At 40.3% G+C, this 17149-nt stretch overlaps 1 protein-coding gene across 1 annotated transcript in view; it reads left to right on the top strand.

Moving 5' to 3' along the window:
* The window catches only part of zgc:92140 (uncharacterized protein LOC447854 homolog), a 48444-nt gene that overhangs the window by 13950 nt on the left and 17345 nt on the right, over positions 1-17149 (top strand). The window contains exon 2 of the mRNA XM_037674767.1: positions 7739-7868. Coding sequence (XP_037530695.1) covers positions 7778-7868 — 91 coding nt within the window. The 5' untranslated portion in view covers positions 7739-7777. The remainder of the gene's footprint in view (positions 1-7738; positions 7869-17149) is intronic.

Here is a 17149-nt window from a genome sequence, read left to right as displayed (position 1 = left end):
AACTTTGTGGCCACTGCTCAAGGCAGCCACTTCAACAATTGAGTCGCAGAACATGGCCCACTCAGACTCAATATCCCCCGCCTCTGCTGGGATGCAGTCAATGCTCTCTCGGAGGTGTGAGTTGAAGATCTTTCTGACTGGTTCTTTTGCCAGGCATTCCCATCCAACCCTCACTACACATTTAGGTCTACCGGGTCTGTCTGGCATCTTCCCTCGCCATCTGACCTAACTACCAGGTGGTGATCAGTTGACAGCTCAGCTCCTCTCTTCACTTGAGTGTCCAAAGCAAACAGCTGCAAATCAGATGACATGACTACAAAGTCAGTCATCAATCTACAGCCTAGGACGTCCTGGTGCCAAGTGCTCTTATGGACACCCTTATGTTTGAACATGATGTTTGTGATGGACAAACTATGACTAGCACAGAAGTCCAACAACAGGACACCACTCAAGTTCAGATCAGAGAGGGCATTCCTCCCAATCACACCCCTCCAGGTCACACTGTCATTATCCACGTGGGCATTGAAGTCCCCCAGCAGAATAAAGGAGTCCCCAGCTGGCACGGCTGGATACTCTGAACTGCAGTACGGTGCATAGGAACAAACAACAGTCAGAGCCCATCCGCCCACCCAAAGGTGCAGGGAAGGTACCCTCTCATCTACTGGGGAAAACTCCACCACACAGGCACCAAATTGGGGGGGCAAAGAGCAGACCCACACCAGCTCAGTGCTTCTCACCATGGGCAACTCCCGAGTGGAATAAAGTACAGTCTCTCTAAAGGAGATTGGTTCCAGAGTCCATGCTGTGTGTTGAGGTGAGCCCAACTAGTTGGTACCTTTCAGCCTCATGCACAAGCTCAGACTCCTTCACTGCCAGAGAGATCACATTCCATGTCCCAAAGGCCAGTTTTGGTAAGCCACGGTCAGAGCGCCAATGCCCTCGTCTTCGGCCACTGCTCATTGCATCATGCACCCAACTAATATGGCACCTCCTGCAGGTGGTGGGCCCACATGAAGGTAAACCCATGTTACTCATTTGGGATGAGCCTGACCAGGCCCCATGGGTAGAGACCTAGTCATCAGGCGCTCACCGACAAGCCCCTCCCCCAGGCCTCACTCCAGGGTGAGGCCCCAGTAACACACGTCTGGGCAAGGGACACTGAGTTCCTTGTTTTCTTTTGTCCATATAAGTCTTTGAAATTGCTCTTTGTCTGGCCTGTCACCTAGAACCAATCTGCCTTGGTAGACCCTACCAGGGGCAATTACAATTGCCCCAGACAGCATATCTTCTTTAGGATCATTCAGGCACACAAACTCATCCACCACGATAAGGTGGTGATTCAAGGAGGATGTAGAACTCACTTTTGAAGTTAAGGCATTTGAAGATGAAGGTGGATGGATTTTTGCAAACTGTGTTCTGCTGAGCTTTCGATGTTCCACCAGTATTTTGCAATACACACACACACTTGGCCAGTTCACTTCAGTTTATTACGGGGCACTGGATCAGCACGTAGTTCTGCAACTTGGGAAAGCAGAGAACCAATCTGCTCTCTGTCACAGGGAGACCTGCCCTGGAGTTAGAAACCTCCCTCCCAATTGAGCTGATGTCTTCCTCATTACTGTGAATCCCTGCTTTAAAAAGGAGGCCAAACAAGAATCTTGGGGTTTGAGGGTAAGCTACACTGTTTTACAAAAGCTTCTAAGACTTCTCTCACTCTTTTACTCCTGTTGAGCCAGTTTTTCAGGCTGAGAGCCTGCTCGCTCTGCCTGTGGCACAGCCCAGTGTTTTGAGAAACCTCTGCTCTGCACACTGCTCGGCTCTGTGAGCTCAGTTTGTGCAAGCATCTACACGCACACCTCCCTCCACAGCCTTTTTTACAGTTCCTCCTTTGACAAACTGACTTGTGAAGATGGTGTATTCACCGAACGAAATCACATCTCACTTACAAGAATGCTAGAATGAGCAAATATCTATATTTGCCAAGTCATTTTCATTTGAAGGGTTTGCCTGTTTGTTTTAGGGTTAAAAATGTTGCAAACGAGTCGAAACCGTGTTTCCCACTCCTGTGTTGTTTTGACATTCTTTGGATTGCTTACAGGGAGTTCTGTGGCAAATGTTGTGCAAGTTTATTATGAAAGTGATGCAAGAACTGACACTACAGCGTGTGCATCATGACTTTGAATTAAAGTAACCCTTTGTTTTGTTGGATGTAATTGTGCTGAATGTGAAGCATTCTGGGTGAGCTGTGTGGATCCTGATGCAGTTAAGAACCTTTATCCCTTTCCCATGTTTATCAGATCATGTCGGCTCAGTCAGTCTGTGAGTGTGTGTTTTACTGGCACGAGCTTCTTTGCTGACTCTAAGCTTGTCCCGTTAACACACTTCAGCACGCAGGAGCAGGCGGACTCCGAGGGGCACTGTCCAGCTGTTCTGTGGGTTAAATCAACACCGAGCTACGCCCCACTGTGGTCCTGCTTGTGGCAAAGAGTCACTGGCTGATACAGCTCAGTACAAATGTGTGTTGAACTTTGGTTGGAGTTTCCAAGTCTAAAAGTATTCTCATTGCACAGTGAAACATGCAGAAAGAGTAGGAGGATTCAAACAAGTATTAGTATTAGTATTTGCATACTTGAGTATCTTGATCTTTTTGAGAAAGTTCTCTCTGCTTCAACTGTTTCTTTGAATACTTCAGTCTCAAATCTTACTTGGTAAGAATCAGAACCTGACAGCAAGAGCAAAACATAAAAAAAGTCTTAATTCTGAAGAGCATTGGCTTGTTTTCCAACACCTTTATGAAAGTAACATGGAAATGTGTTGTAAAAATGAATCAAACTCAGCATCCCCCAAAAAAAGAACAAAATATGTTTGGATCTTTTTGAAGTTTGGGATCTGTGAAAAAGTTCTGAACAATTTTATCTTAGAAATCCAGGGTTCCTACAAAGTCTTAAAATGTTTGGAAACATATTGATTTTGATTTGAGTGTTTCCAGGTCTGGATAAGTATGGGGGGGGGGGGAGGGGTAAAAACAGGTTGGCTCTTTTCAAACTACTGTAATTTATATTACTTTTCTAAAGATTTGAAACCTTGAATATCTAAAAAGTATTGAAAATTAACTAAGAAATAATTTGCTCGACAGCACATTTTATGATTCTACACTGTGTAAAACGTAGATTTTTGTCATTATAAATTATATATTGTCTCGTCCTCCATGAAATTTCAGTTTAATATTACAGGCTGGACTTTTTAGGTTTGTGTTACCGACTTCCGCCACCCGAAAAAAGGAAGAAGCGGGTAAAGATAATGGATGGATGGATGTACGGACTTGGAAACCACAGACTTGTGCATGGTCATAGATAAAGTTTGAGAACTGGGGATGCTGAGGGTGCTATAGCACCAGCCTATATAATCTTTTGGTTCTCCTCAAAAATAAAGGAATGAATGAATAAGTAAAAAAAAAAAAGCCCTATTCATTAATGTTATGTAGGTTTACAATTCAATTATATATTTGTAATAATTACTTTGCAATTAGGGGAAATTACGTTGCTGTTTTAAAGTCATTACAAAATAAAATTTGTTAATAATAAAAAGTGTTTTGGTCTAAATTTTTTATGGCTTTTGCACATAAAAAAATATAAAATTCATAAATATAAAAAACACATACCTCTATAGAAATGTCTGCTTTGAATTTATATGTTAAAAAAATGTCTAAAAATCTGAGAAATCTGAAAATCTGAGTTTGGAAAAATATGAAATTCTAATAAAAAATGTATCAGATAGTGCTTCGAAAAGCCTCTATTAGGAAAAGTAAAAATTTAATTCGGACAAGATCGACAAGGTCATGCCTAGTCAAAGCAGGGCGGAGACCAAAGTGAATTTTCTGTCTTCAAAAACAACTTTTTTCTCACAAATTTCATTGTTGTTCACCCAAACATCATTTTGCATTACATGGTTACTAACCAAGAATTCAATCGTTATTTTCAAGTGCAAATGGTGCCAGCAGCTGTAACATTTCCACTGCAGTTTGGGGCTTTTCCAAGAGCATCAATACATTTTTGACGGAATAATCAAGTTGTGCATAATTGTTGGTAATATAAAGCATATAAAACAATATTTGCATGAACAGTTTACAAATCTTTTTCAACTGGAGTTGTTTTGAGATTGCAGCAGTTCACTTTGTTCTTGGCCCTGTTTAAACTCACCGTTATTAACAACAGGTGAGATATTAATTGCTTGTAACTCTTCCATTATTAACCCCACTTCAAAAGATCAAAACTATACCTCTAAAGACATTTGCATCGCATGTGGCAAAACTGAAACCAAAATGTTTGCAAAACAGCCAAATTTCTGACTCAAATATTTAAAATGATCAACTTTTGTGTCCCTAAACTTCGTGACCCTTTGCCTTTTTCCAGGCCTTGCTTGTACTGGATGTATTTAAAGATGCTTTGACTTTGTAATAGTCCGCCTACTAGCTGTAACCCAAGTAAAAGCAGCTTGCAGTTCCACGTAGCCTAACATTATCCCTGCGTATAACAACATCTCTGGGTCTGTTGGGTCTATTTTTGCCCTGCTCCTTTAAAAATCTGGTGTTTCAACGCACACAAATCAAAAGCCCTTCAAACAGACGCTGCCCACACACACTGGAAATCCTTTGAAACTTGAAATCTGTCAATGCTGAGCACATGTCTCGATACACCTCCTCTCCTCCAGAGGTTTTCATCACAGAGTTTTTGCTCTTTTCTGATTCAATATTCCTTTCAGCTCAGCACTAATTGCTTAAAGTAAAGAGTGATGTCTCTTTTCTCTCATTTGCTTTTTATCCTCGTTTCCCCCCCTGTTTCTGACGCACTCTCTCCATCATTGTGCTGTACCTCGTTTTGATTGGTGCAGAATCCTCATTCAGGGGAGGTAGATTACGCTTGATGAGATTATGTCCGTGTCTTTTCGGCAACGCGCCTCTGACTGCGTTAAGATTCTCCAGCTGTGTGTGGTTGTGAGAGGATGAGACGTAACTGAGCGTTTCCAAAGTTGTAGTTTTGCTCAAAGGTGTCTCAGTCCGCCTGCAACAGTCAGATAGAAGCTCTTGAGACTTGAGTTCACACTCACACCACAGGTGACACCACAAACACTCGCTGTGAGCGTGTGCGTGTTGATTCTCGGTCCCTTGATACGATTCTGTCTCACTTTTGGGTCCTTTAGGATTTTCATGTGTTTAAGCTCTGTTCAGGATTCAGAGCTTACTGTCTTCTCACCACGAGCCCTATGGGTGTTTCATCTGTGAAATCCCTTATCTTGTGTCGCACACAAAACACCTCACAGTCAGTGCTGTGCAACATTTCAAATGTCTCCAAGTGTGTTGTATTTTAAAAGTGTTCGGGAACTGGATTGAGATTTGTTTTAAAAAAAAAATCAGCAAAAGTCCAAAGAAAAGAATATTGATCAAGACCACTTAAGGAAAGGGATATCTTGGAAGGAAAATGAACCCAGAAAAGTGTGCATACTCTAAGAGGGGTGGATGGTTTGTGAGGATGGATATGTTACCCGCTGCATGCGGCAGCTTGTACACCTGGCGCTTTGTCCAGAGACACGGTGGGACTAAACACCGTCCTTCTGTAAACTTCAAACGCGCTGAGGGTGGAAGGAGGGGCAGGTGGTGCGCTTTTGAAGGCCTGCACTTGTCTTTTCCCCATCCCACCTATTGTCCATCCTTTTCTTGACCCTCGCCTCTTTTTGTTTCGCTCTACCTTCAAAAGGGCCCTCGTCCTCCTCTCCCACCTCCCTCTCTTCTCGCTCGTGTTGCAGCCCCTCAGATAATCATCGTGTGTGCATTGTTCAGTGTGTATGAGCAGTTTTCTAACTGGCAGACGGTATCCGACAGCTCAACAACACGTGTGACTGACATCTAAAGTGTGAAGTGTTTGTGCGAGGGATTGACGGACAGCGACGGTCACAGCTTTGTGCCATCTGTCTTGCTGGGTGCCAGGCGTTCACTGTAAGATTTGCTAGACGATAATGAAGTGTTAAGTAAATTGTACTATTGGTCTTTTTTATGGAATGTTTAGTCAGTTTACAGAAAATGAGAGTTTCTTCTGTTAATGCTACCTCTGCAAGAAACTGTTTAAACCAAACAAAGAGTAAAGCAGGGCTGTTCAGCTAAACTGCTCAGGGGGCCACAGTTACTGAAATCCAGGAGCTCAGGGGCCGGACATCCAGCAATTAAAGTCATTATGTAAATAAACCAAGTATTACAATGATCTGTTACATTTTACATTTGTTTATTTTGCTGTATCAAATCATAAATTGAATTGAGTTGAATTAGGCCTGTCACAATAACAAATTTTGCTGGGCGATTAATTGTCTTAGAAATTATTGTGATAAATGATAATATTGTTTGAAATTTGACAATAATTAGTCATTGTTTATTTATTCATTTCATTTCATTTCCAATAAAAACACAAATACAATTAAAAAAAATATATATATATAAAATGAAAGGAAGCAGAAGAAGAAAATTTCTTATATCATATTATTGTCAAATTTAAGAAGAAATGCTGGTTAATTTGTTTTGAGTGTAGTACCTTTTTTGGACCACTGGACGGCAGTACAAGACTGTTTGAACCGAAGGATGGATAGTGAGGGAGTGAGCAGCGTGTCTCTAAGAAAAATGGGAGGGAGGCAACTTGATGGACTTTCTCTCTTTCCTTTTCTTTGGTTTTCAAAATGACAGATTCTTGGTGTGGTTTGAGCTCTTTGCATCGCATTTGTCACACAAAGCTTTTAATAAAAAATCAGTAAACAAGTTCTCAGCTTATTTTTGCAGAGAAAAATGACATTTTACACAAAGGCACAGGTTTCAACCATGAAAACCACGAGCTTCAACAAGACAGAGGGTTTTTTCCTTGAGGTCGGCCTGTTAGCTTAGCTCGTAGTTTAGCTTCTCAGCTTAGCTGCTTTTAGCGATCCAAAAACGTGAGTTTGGCTGATTGAAACAGATTTTAAAGAGAAAGGGAGGTGTCAGTGTAGAGCACCGGAGTTGAGCCTTTTGTCATCCAGTGTCTTCAGTAGAAAGAGAGAGACATGAAGAATCGATAAAGCCGATAAATGAAAATGAGGTCAATAATTTTCATTTATCATGCAATTAATTGATTTATTGTTTATTGCGACAGGCCTAGACTGACTCTCAGCTTTGTACTACCACACCAACTTTTAGCACACTGTCTGTAAAATTGACTATTGTATTTTCTAAGGTCACTTGAATAATGCAACCATTGGATTAGCATAGCATGACTCCAAAATGTAATAAACTGTAGATGTGCAGTCACTGATTATTGCCTGGACGTTTTATTAAAATATGTCCAGTGGTTTATGAGATATTTTGGTAACGGACAAACAACTCATGTTCGTGCTGCTGTTGTCCGGCGTATTGTTTTTGTACTACTAGTGCTTAGCATAGTCTTAGTTTAGTGTATTTTCTAGTCCATATCTTAAATCTTACATACTGTTTTTATTTTACATTTCATACGTTTGATGGATATAACTGGGACCCTATGTGCACAATTTCATTCCACCACATGTACCACATATGATGTGAATGACAATAAAGAAACCTTGACCTTGACAAACACACACCCATACAAAACACATCCACCTTCACCTTTTAGTGGCAGGTGGATAAAATAGCCAGTGCATTCTGTTGCACTTGTTCTCTAATAAATGTCTTCTTTCTGGTGTTGTGCAGGTGTGAGTGCGATGAGGAGGAGTTTCAGAGTTTGAGGCCATGGGCTGCACCTCGGCCAAGCAGGTGTCGGCTGTGCCCAACGATGAGGAGGGACGCGGCAAGGCCTACAGCAATGGAGACCTCTTCTCTGGTCAGTTCACACAGGGCTGTCAATAAAAGCTCCATTTCACTCAATTAATTGCTCAGCGCAGAGCCACAACACCCCCACCCCCTTCTCTGTCCTGGTACTATTTTCTTCTCATTATAACTCCATTGGCAGAGTGTTCAGTTTTCTATTTCAGAAAATAACTCTCACCAGCAGCAGCTTTATGGGAGTCATCTTTGTTGACAGTTTACGTAAGAGAGGAAGTAGTTGGTGGCATGTTGATAAAAACTGACATCTGTCGTTTTTATTTTAGTTTTTAACAGGATGCAGAAAAACTGAAAGGGATGCTACGAAGCTGAGAATTAATACAGAAAGACAGACACTGCACTTTTTTTTTAGTTAGATAAACAATATTCATCCATTAACAATGAGACGTTTTAAAGCGTCTGAATATATTTTTCAGGAAGCCACTCAGAAGGGATCGAGATTGAACCATTGAATGTTGTTGTCAGGCGTGCAGCGTTTGCACCGGATCACAAGTTTGGAACAACTCCATAAATTTCAATACAGCCCCTATTTTCCTGTCATAGGAACACTTTCAGATGTATTTGAAAATGTGTTCCCACAGTTTCAAGTGTAATGTCAATAACATAAAATGTTTGAACAGTGACATGTCGGTGTATCGTAAAAGTGACAGATAAGATATTTTTAGCACATAGTTACGTGACCTCTTTTAGCAGCGCTCTGTAACTGATCGAGAGGACAAATACAGCAACTCAAAGCAGTAATCCACTTCTGCTCAGTGCAAGATTTCCACTGCAGGTTGTTTCACGTATTTAAGGCTGACAGGTCAGATCTGCATGCAGACCGATTCAGTATCTGGACTCGTTGTTTTTATATCCCCTGCCGTCCATAAACTTTTTCTTGTCCGATCCATAACTTCTAAAAAATATAATTTACCAAAACTTCAAACACATATGCATCATCACTAGACAGAGTGTCACATAAACTTTCAACCACTCTAGCTCCAAGGTCAAGGTCACGAATCAAGGTCAACTGTTTTTGCTTGTCAGGATCCTAACTTCTAATCCACTCAAGATAGTTTCACGAAACTTCATACACATATGCATCATCACTAAATAGTGTCACGTACACCTTTCATCACCTCAGCATCAAGGTCAAAGTCACAAATCAAGGTACACAACAAACAAGATCTTGTCTGGGCCATTGCTATAGATTGCTGTATAATCATTTGTTGATGGGCATATAATTCAATTCAGTTTATCCATAAAGCACCAAATCACAGCAGAAATTGTCTCAGGGCACTGAACAAAAACATTCACATACATACAAAAGCCAATTAGTTAAAGTTTTCTATCTAAGGAAGCCAGCAGACTCGTTGACTCTTCATTTTGTCACAGTCTCCCATCTTGAGCAAGCACAATGGCAACAGTGGAAAGGAAAATCTCCCTTTTAACAGGAAGAAACCTCCATCAGAACCAGGCTCAGGACAAGTGGCCATCTGCTTCGACCGGCAGGAGAGTCAAACGAACACAGAATGGCAGGCCCAGATGTAGCTGCAGGTGTACCTGAAAGACAAAAACACATGTCAAGGATAGAAAAAATAATTACAAATACAAAACAAGTAGAGTGGAGCAAGTAAATAAAGCAGCAGCAGAGTGAAGAAATGTGGTCAGTCTGTCCTCCAGCAGTTTAAACCTATAGCAGCATAACTAAGGGATAGCTCAGGAAACCCCAATCAACACTAACCATAGGATTTATCAAAAAGGAGAGTCTTAAGCCCCGTCTTAAAACTGGACAATGTGTCAGCCTCATGGACAGAAACTGGAAGTTGGTTCCACAAGAGAGGAGCCTGATAACTGAAAGCTCCGCCTGCCATTCTGCTTCTAGAAACTCTAGGAACCACAAGTAAACCTGCAGTCTGAGAGCGAAGTGCTCTGTTAAAAAAAGATGGAACAATAAGATATGTAATATAAGATGGAGCTATGTTAATGTGCTGTATGTGGTACTCTTGTTGTAAAACCTACAAAATCAGGTTTAACAATGTCTTGCTAAAATAATCTGTCTTTTTTTTTAAGTAGATGTCACCTGAAATGAATTTTTTTACGAGTGTTAAAGCACCCATTTCATTCAACTGTGCAGAAAAACTGTCAGAAGGTTCCTCTCGTCTGACCTTTTTTACTGATTATTTTTGATGTGGGAACTTTAATTTATGCTTGTGGATATTCTGGCAATTTGTGTTTGTTTACTGTCAGAGGTGTTGACATTTTGTAGTGATTTCTTTTCTCCCCTGATTTTCACTCCGTGCTGCCTGAGGCTCTCACTATTAGCATACGCTTGTGATTTTTCATGTACATAGGACAATAAGATCATTTAACTCTTTGAATTTTAAACGTCAATTCTTTTAACCATTTATAGTGTGCACGTCTTTTTCCAAGCTTTAATTTAGTACAGAATTAGCCTTACTAAGCTGTCTTTTTGTGCACAAATCATTTTGCGGTTTTGTTCTACATTGCTCTCTCATTAGCAGGTTTTCTTGACACTTATTGATCTGTTATAATCAGAATCTTAATTAGCCATTTGTTTTGTTCTTTTCTAGTTTAAATATCTATTAATACTTTCTTTAAGTAAACATGGTTTTTAAATCATTCTGAAGTAATGCATTTTGTTTTTATTAACATCTTTTTTTTTTTAATTGTTGCAAATTATTACCTTTATTAGTCAAGTCAAATGTATTTATAAAGCACATTTAAAACAGCAGCTGTTACCAAAGTGCTTCACAATAAGACCAAGGTCGTAATTAAGGCAAAAATAATAACAAGAGGTAATTACAAACATCAAAAATAAAAACATAAAAACAACAAGGAACAAATAAATTCTAAATCAGTGAAATGAAATGACCATGTTGACCTAAATGAAATGAAAGCTCAGGATAAACCCCAAAGGGAGCAGATAGAGTGAAAACAAAAGGGGTCCAAGAATTGAGCCCTGTGGGACCTCACAGGAAAGAGGCTCTGACACAGATACACTATTTCCAACCTTAACGCAGAAACTCCTGTCACTTAGGTAAGAACGGAACCATTCTAATGCTGCACCTGTAATCCCAACCCAGTGTTCTAACCGTGATATAAGGATACTGTGGTCAACAGTATCAAAAGCAGCAGTAAGGTCCAGGAGTACAAGTGTAACAAACTGACCAGAATAATTTGCTAACAGAATGTCATTACAAGCCCTAACCAAAGCTGTTTCAGTGCTGTGTTTAAAACCAAACTGAAAGATTAATAAGATTTATTAGCCATTCATTGGACCTACATTGATAATATGGTGTCTTTTTCAGTTTTGAGGTGTTTCACAATGTATTACAACGTTTTATTTCCCCTCATCAGATTATAGTTTTGGACATATTGTGGCCACAAAATATTCCTGGAAGAATTCAGACCTTTATTAGACCAAGCAGTTGTCATTTTTGTAGATTTGATCGTTTGAAACCAGGCAGGAGAGTCATTGTTGCTGAACAGAAATGGATGCAGCTCCAGCTTTAATTATGTGGAGGAGGCTGTTGTGTAATGAAGGATGGGGATGAAAAAGAGATGATGGGTGGCGGAGAGATTAACAGCGATTAGGAATTAGGAGCAACACTCTGGTGTAATGGCAGACAGTCGGGTGGAGGCTGGTGGATGCAGCAGACGACGATCCACGGGAGGTCCCTGTTCTCTCCAGCTCCGTTATCCCTGCCTCCCTCTGTTTCCTCTCCTCTCAAGGCTTCTTACCACATTTCTGACACCTCTCCTTGACTTTTTGCTCTTTTCCCATCCCATCTACTCCCTCTCACACACGTTCTCCTCTTCCTCCTTCGCGACAGCAGATGAGCGTCGGAGGAGGGTTTTCTTTGAGACGACGTCAGAATGACGCGCTGCTTTTTTCCTCTCCCTCATCTCAACTTCTCAGTCTCATTTGGGTCGCCTCTTCTCCCTGATCAAGGCCTCGTTCTTCCCTTCCTCTTTTTCTCTGTCACTCTATTTTGGGTCTCCCCACCCCCAGTCCTCCCCCTCTCCCTCACTACCCCCCTCCTTCCTGCCTTCATCTCCCAGTGTTTCTTCTCTCTTGGCTCTTTTCCTCTCGTCCCTTGCACATTAGGTCAAAACCTTGTGTCCTTTCACATCCCTTCCTCCAGACAGTCCTGTTCTTCTTGCTGTCTTTTGATTACAATGGAATTTAAGGGCAGCTGTCAATGGGCCAGGCTACGAGCTGAACATGTCCAGCGGAGGATAAAAGTGACCTGGATTTTGTGGATTAAACCCCCCACCTTTCTTCTTCATCTTATCTTTTCCTGCTGTCTCAGAGTTTGCTTTAACTGGAACATTGTTGTGTACTCTCTTACTGCTCAATTTGCCATTTTTTCCAGCGCCAATCTAATTTGCTCTCTGCATCCGGTTTACTTCTGACTGAGGTGAAAAATATGGGTTGCCTCTAGTCAGTCAGTCTGTCTCTCTCATGCTCATAAAGTTACCCCCAGTGGACTGTCTGTGAGCGTATGTGTTGGGGGGGGGGGGGGGGTATATCAGTGTATTTAGTTACACTCTGAACCCTCTTCTTCCTCTCACTGATCAGCCACCAACAGATTTAAGTCTGTGCAAAGCTCGGTGTCCCACATATTTAGGCAGCCAGACTCCAGCAATTAGCCTCCTCCAACCCACTTCCCTACTCACACCACCCTCTCATTTGCCCTCGCACAATAACCGGAAAAGGCTGAACTCCATTACACAAACAGTGAGGAGCGACGAGGGAAAATAGAAACACTCGCTCTCGGCAGCGTCGTGCTGCCGATATCTAATAAAAGCAGAGAGATGAGATCAGACAGGAGATAGCTTACCAAGTGCTGCATGTGTGTTGGTTGTTGCATCATGTGACACAAAAAGACGTGGTGTGCAAATAATACAGGTAGCTTACGTGTTTGAAATGGGGTTCTGTGGAACGATTTGAACAGTTAATATCTTACCTGTTGAAGATAGCTCTTTGAATGCAACCTCAGTTTGGAGAAATTCTTTAATTCTGCTCTGATCAGACCCGATTGATGAGCTATTCTTGAAGCACACGTGCTGTATTGAGTTACCCGAGTATAGCAATAGATATATTCATAAATTAAATAATAAAGCTTGAATAAATTTTTTGCACCATTGCTCATTTTTTTGTTCTTTTAGGAATATAAAACTTAAAGGAAATCTCAATCTTGAAACTAATATAGTTCTTAAAAAAAGTTCAACCTGGTCATCTGGACATTAAAAAAACAACAAAAAACAAACCAAAGCAAAAAGCTTTTTTTTGTTGTTGTTGTTTTTTTGAATGTCCAGAGGACCAGATTGAACTTTTTTAGATTTTTCTACCTGCATTATTGAGCATGCATCAGGATAATATAGTTCTTGTTTACATTTTGTATCCAATGAGAACAGTTCCTCTGTGGGGCAGTACACAGAAACAGAGAAGTACGCTGACGAACCAAATGTCAGAGGTTCAGTCTCTGGTTTGGCTGAAAAACAAAAATGGCTGCAATAGGTGAGGGGAGCACTTCCTTCATCATTGCTAGAAAAAATGCTTGGAAAGTTAATCTTGTTTAAAAAAACAAGATTACCTGCATACTTGTAAGTTTTTTTATCAAATGGCGAAATAGAATGCATACTTTTGACATTGTTCATACTGGTAACTGTGGCTGTGGTGGTTAGATAACTGGCCAGAGCTTTAAAACAGACCTGGGTCCCTTTAAAAATGGACCGAGCAAGCGCCGATGCAGGGACTGATTCTTTTGCTTGGGCTCATAATAATGATGCTACTGAACTGCAGTTCAAAGTAAGTAAAAAAAAATAGATTGTGGGCTTAATTGAGATTTCAGTTAAAATAGTCAATAATTATTTTTTAAATCAGAGTAAATAAATAGCAAATAATCTTCCTAGTCTACATGTTAATTCAAGTTTTCTAACAGGTTTGTCTTCAGATCTTATCCTTTTGAATTTCTTTTGAAATTGACCATTTTTTTTAACTGCAAGCTGCCGGAAATCCCTTTGTATATTGTTTGACATTATTGTGAAGCTTGGGCATTCTCCTTTACTCCTTTTTAAACATACAGCTAGAATTTTCAGTGACAACTTTAGACTAATAAAAATTGTTTTAACGGTCTTGCTCATAAACAAAACTAGCGTGTTGCTAGCCCGGTAATACGTTTCCTATTTCAACAAACTATGTATCATTTTAAAGCTTAGTGAGATAGAGATTTTGAAAATAATAACTATACTTTATTGAAAATTTCCTCATTGTGACTAATTTTTCCAGCATGTCACATTTATTTCTGTTGCAAGACAAAAGAAAAAAGAAAAATAAGAGGGGCACCATTCCTTCTTAATTCCATTCATCTGAAACTATTTCTGCTCATCTTTTAGGCTTTCTTATATTATGAAATGAAGAACAATGCAGTGGGTTTGTGAAAGACTTTATAATGATACTGTACTGACTACCAAACTTTATCTGGCATCTGCTGCCATCTCCACCCCTTAGGAGGAGTTTATTGACATCATATCAAAGTCCACTGGTTAAGAAAAAAATGGATGGAACAACTAGTAAAACAAACATTAACACAGTATCAAGAGAGGCAGGATTTTGTTTTATAGAAATCATATTTGTTCAGGAGCCACTGCTCAGGGCTAATAATGGTTGCTGCTGCATGGTGGATTAGCTTTTGATGGTGATTTCATATGAAAATATAGCACATTACCATAAACATGTGAATATTCCCATAATGCACCTGTATTTAATAGGGTACTTATTATGTGACAAAGGAAAGATGCATTAACCCAAACTTTTGGACAAGATCGGTTCAGTTTGGACCAGTTGAATTCCAGTTAGAAATGCATTCATTGCAGTTTTCTTTGCTGGTTTCAAATCCAGTTTTTGTAAAGCTGCTGATCCAGATTTTGGCCAATTTTACCTTCTGTCCAAGAGCTTTAATTGACAGCAATCAGAAAATTTGATATTACTCATAATAAGATGTTTACAGTAATAAAATAAAATAATATATATGTAAATTATTGTTAACCTTCATGTAACCAGGCAAATCCCGTTGAGATCACAAAACTCTTTTGCAATGGAGGCCTGAAAGGCAGTCTAACATGCATGTTTTTGTACTGTGGGAGGAAACCAGAGTACCCAGGGAAAACTTCACTGTATACATATGCATATAAAACCCTGTACACACACACACGTCCTTGAATCCATGAATATATGGGACTCGAGTCCGAATTTCATGCCATAAACATGCAAATGTGAGCTGGTATGACAATAAAAAATTATTGAATATATATGTATATACTCCTTTTTAAACATACAGCTAGAATTTTCAGTGACAACTTTAGACTAATAAAAATTGTTTTAACGGTCTTGCTCATAACAAAACTAGCGTGTTGCTAGCCAGGTAATACGTTTCCTATTTCAACATATAAATATATATATAACATATTATATATGCATATATATATATATATATATAACATAATCAACATATAAATATATATATATAAATAATAACAACAAATATATATATATACAGTATATATACACATACACACACAGGCGGAAGTAAACTTAGGGAGGAGGTATACAGTTGAAAGAAGAGGAATGAAAGTCAGCTGTAGTAAGACAGAGTACATGTGTGTGAATGAGAGGGAGGCCGGTGGAGCAGTGAGGCTACAATGAGCAGAGGTCACAAAGGTGCAGGACTTCAAGTCCTTGGGGTCCACTGTCCAGGAAAATGGTTAGTGTGGTAAAGAGGTGAAAAAGAGAGTCTAGGCAGGATGGAGTGGATGGAGAAAAGTTTCAGGAATGATTTACAACAAGGGCGGCACTATGGCTCAATTGGTAGATCTGTTGTCTCTCAGCGAGAAGGTCGCCAGTTCAAATCCTGGTCCGGGACCTTTCTGGGTGGAGTTTGCATGTTCTCTCTGTGCATGCATGGGTTTTCTCCGGGTACTCCAGTTTTCTCCCACAGACAAAAAACATGTATGTTAGACTGACTGGTGACTCTAAATTGGCTCTAGGTGTGAGAGAGAGAGTGAATGTTTGTTTGTCTCGTTTGTCTCCATGTATCCCTGTGATGGACTTGTGACCTGTCCTAGGTGTCCCCCGCCTCTCTCACAGTGACTGCTGGACATGGGCACCAGTGACCCGAAAAGGAAGAAGCAGGTAAAGATAATGGATGGATGGATTTGCGACAACAGAATGTCCGCAAATGTCAAAGGAAAAGTTTACAAGACAGTGATGAGACCAGCTCTGTTGGATGTTCTGGGGACAGTGGCATTGACAAAAAGACAGGAGAAAGTACTGGAAGTGGCAGAAATGAAGATGTTGAGGTTCTCCTTAGAAATGACAAGTATGGATAAGATTAGGAATGAGGTCATCAGAGGTACAGCACAGGTTGAACAACTGGGAGATAAAGTTAGAGAGTCCAGACTGAGATGGTTTGGACATGTCCAGAGGAGGGACAGTGGGTATACTGGTAGAAGGATGTTAGAAATGCAGCTGCCAGGAAAAAGACAAAGAGGAGATATATGGATGCAGTTAGAGAGGACATGGAGGTAGTTGGAGTGAGGACAGAGTGAGATGGAGGAGGATGACTCTCTGTGGAGACCCCTGAAGAGGGAAAAGCCAAAATAATTTTCACACTTTTACCAAAACAAAACCAGCAAAAAACTTTCAATTTCACCTTCATCATCAGAAATGTGCAAAGGATATCTTCCAGATTATTATAAAATTCTATTCAGAACTATTTAGAAACAGTTCTATTCATAATCTCCGGCATATTTCTTCAGGTTTTATTTAATTTTTATTAATAATTTTCACCCAGTGTGTATGATTATGTGAATATGCGTTTGAGAGAAGACTCCTTTTTCAGGTGTAAATGTCATGACCAGGCAGAGATGGCTTGCAGCCAGACTTGTCTTGTAGAGAGGACACACAGCAGGAAGGACAGAGACATAGCCACAGGATAGACAGCCCAGCCTTCGCTGTGAGAACACACTTCCACACTCACGAAGCAGACACACGCATACCCAAATAAGGCTTTTAAAATGACTCACAATACAGACACTCATCGGCAAACGTTCTGATTCAAAGATTTTCAGACTCTAAAGTTGACACAGGCGTGCGCACGCTCTCGTGCACTTGCAGCGGCTGTCGAATCCTTAAGGTCAGCGCGGATCCCTCCGGTCTTTAATCAGAGACGAGAAGGGTGTCCACATCGCAAAACCACAGCTGCTCAAAAT

This window comes from Nematolebias whitei, chromosome 3 (genome assembly GCF_014905685.2).
Source record: "Nematolebias whitei isolate Nwh7 chromosome 3, NemWhi1, whole genome shotgun sequence".
NCBI classification, from domain to species: Eukaryota; Metazoa; Chordata; class Actinopteri; order Cyprinodontiformes; family Rivulidae; genus Nematolebias; species Nematolebias whitei.
This window is presented reverse-complemented; position numbering and strand designations above follow the sequence as displayed.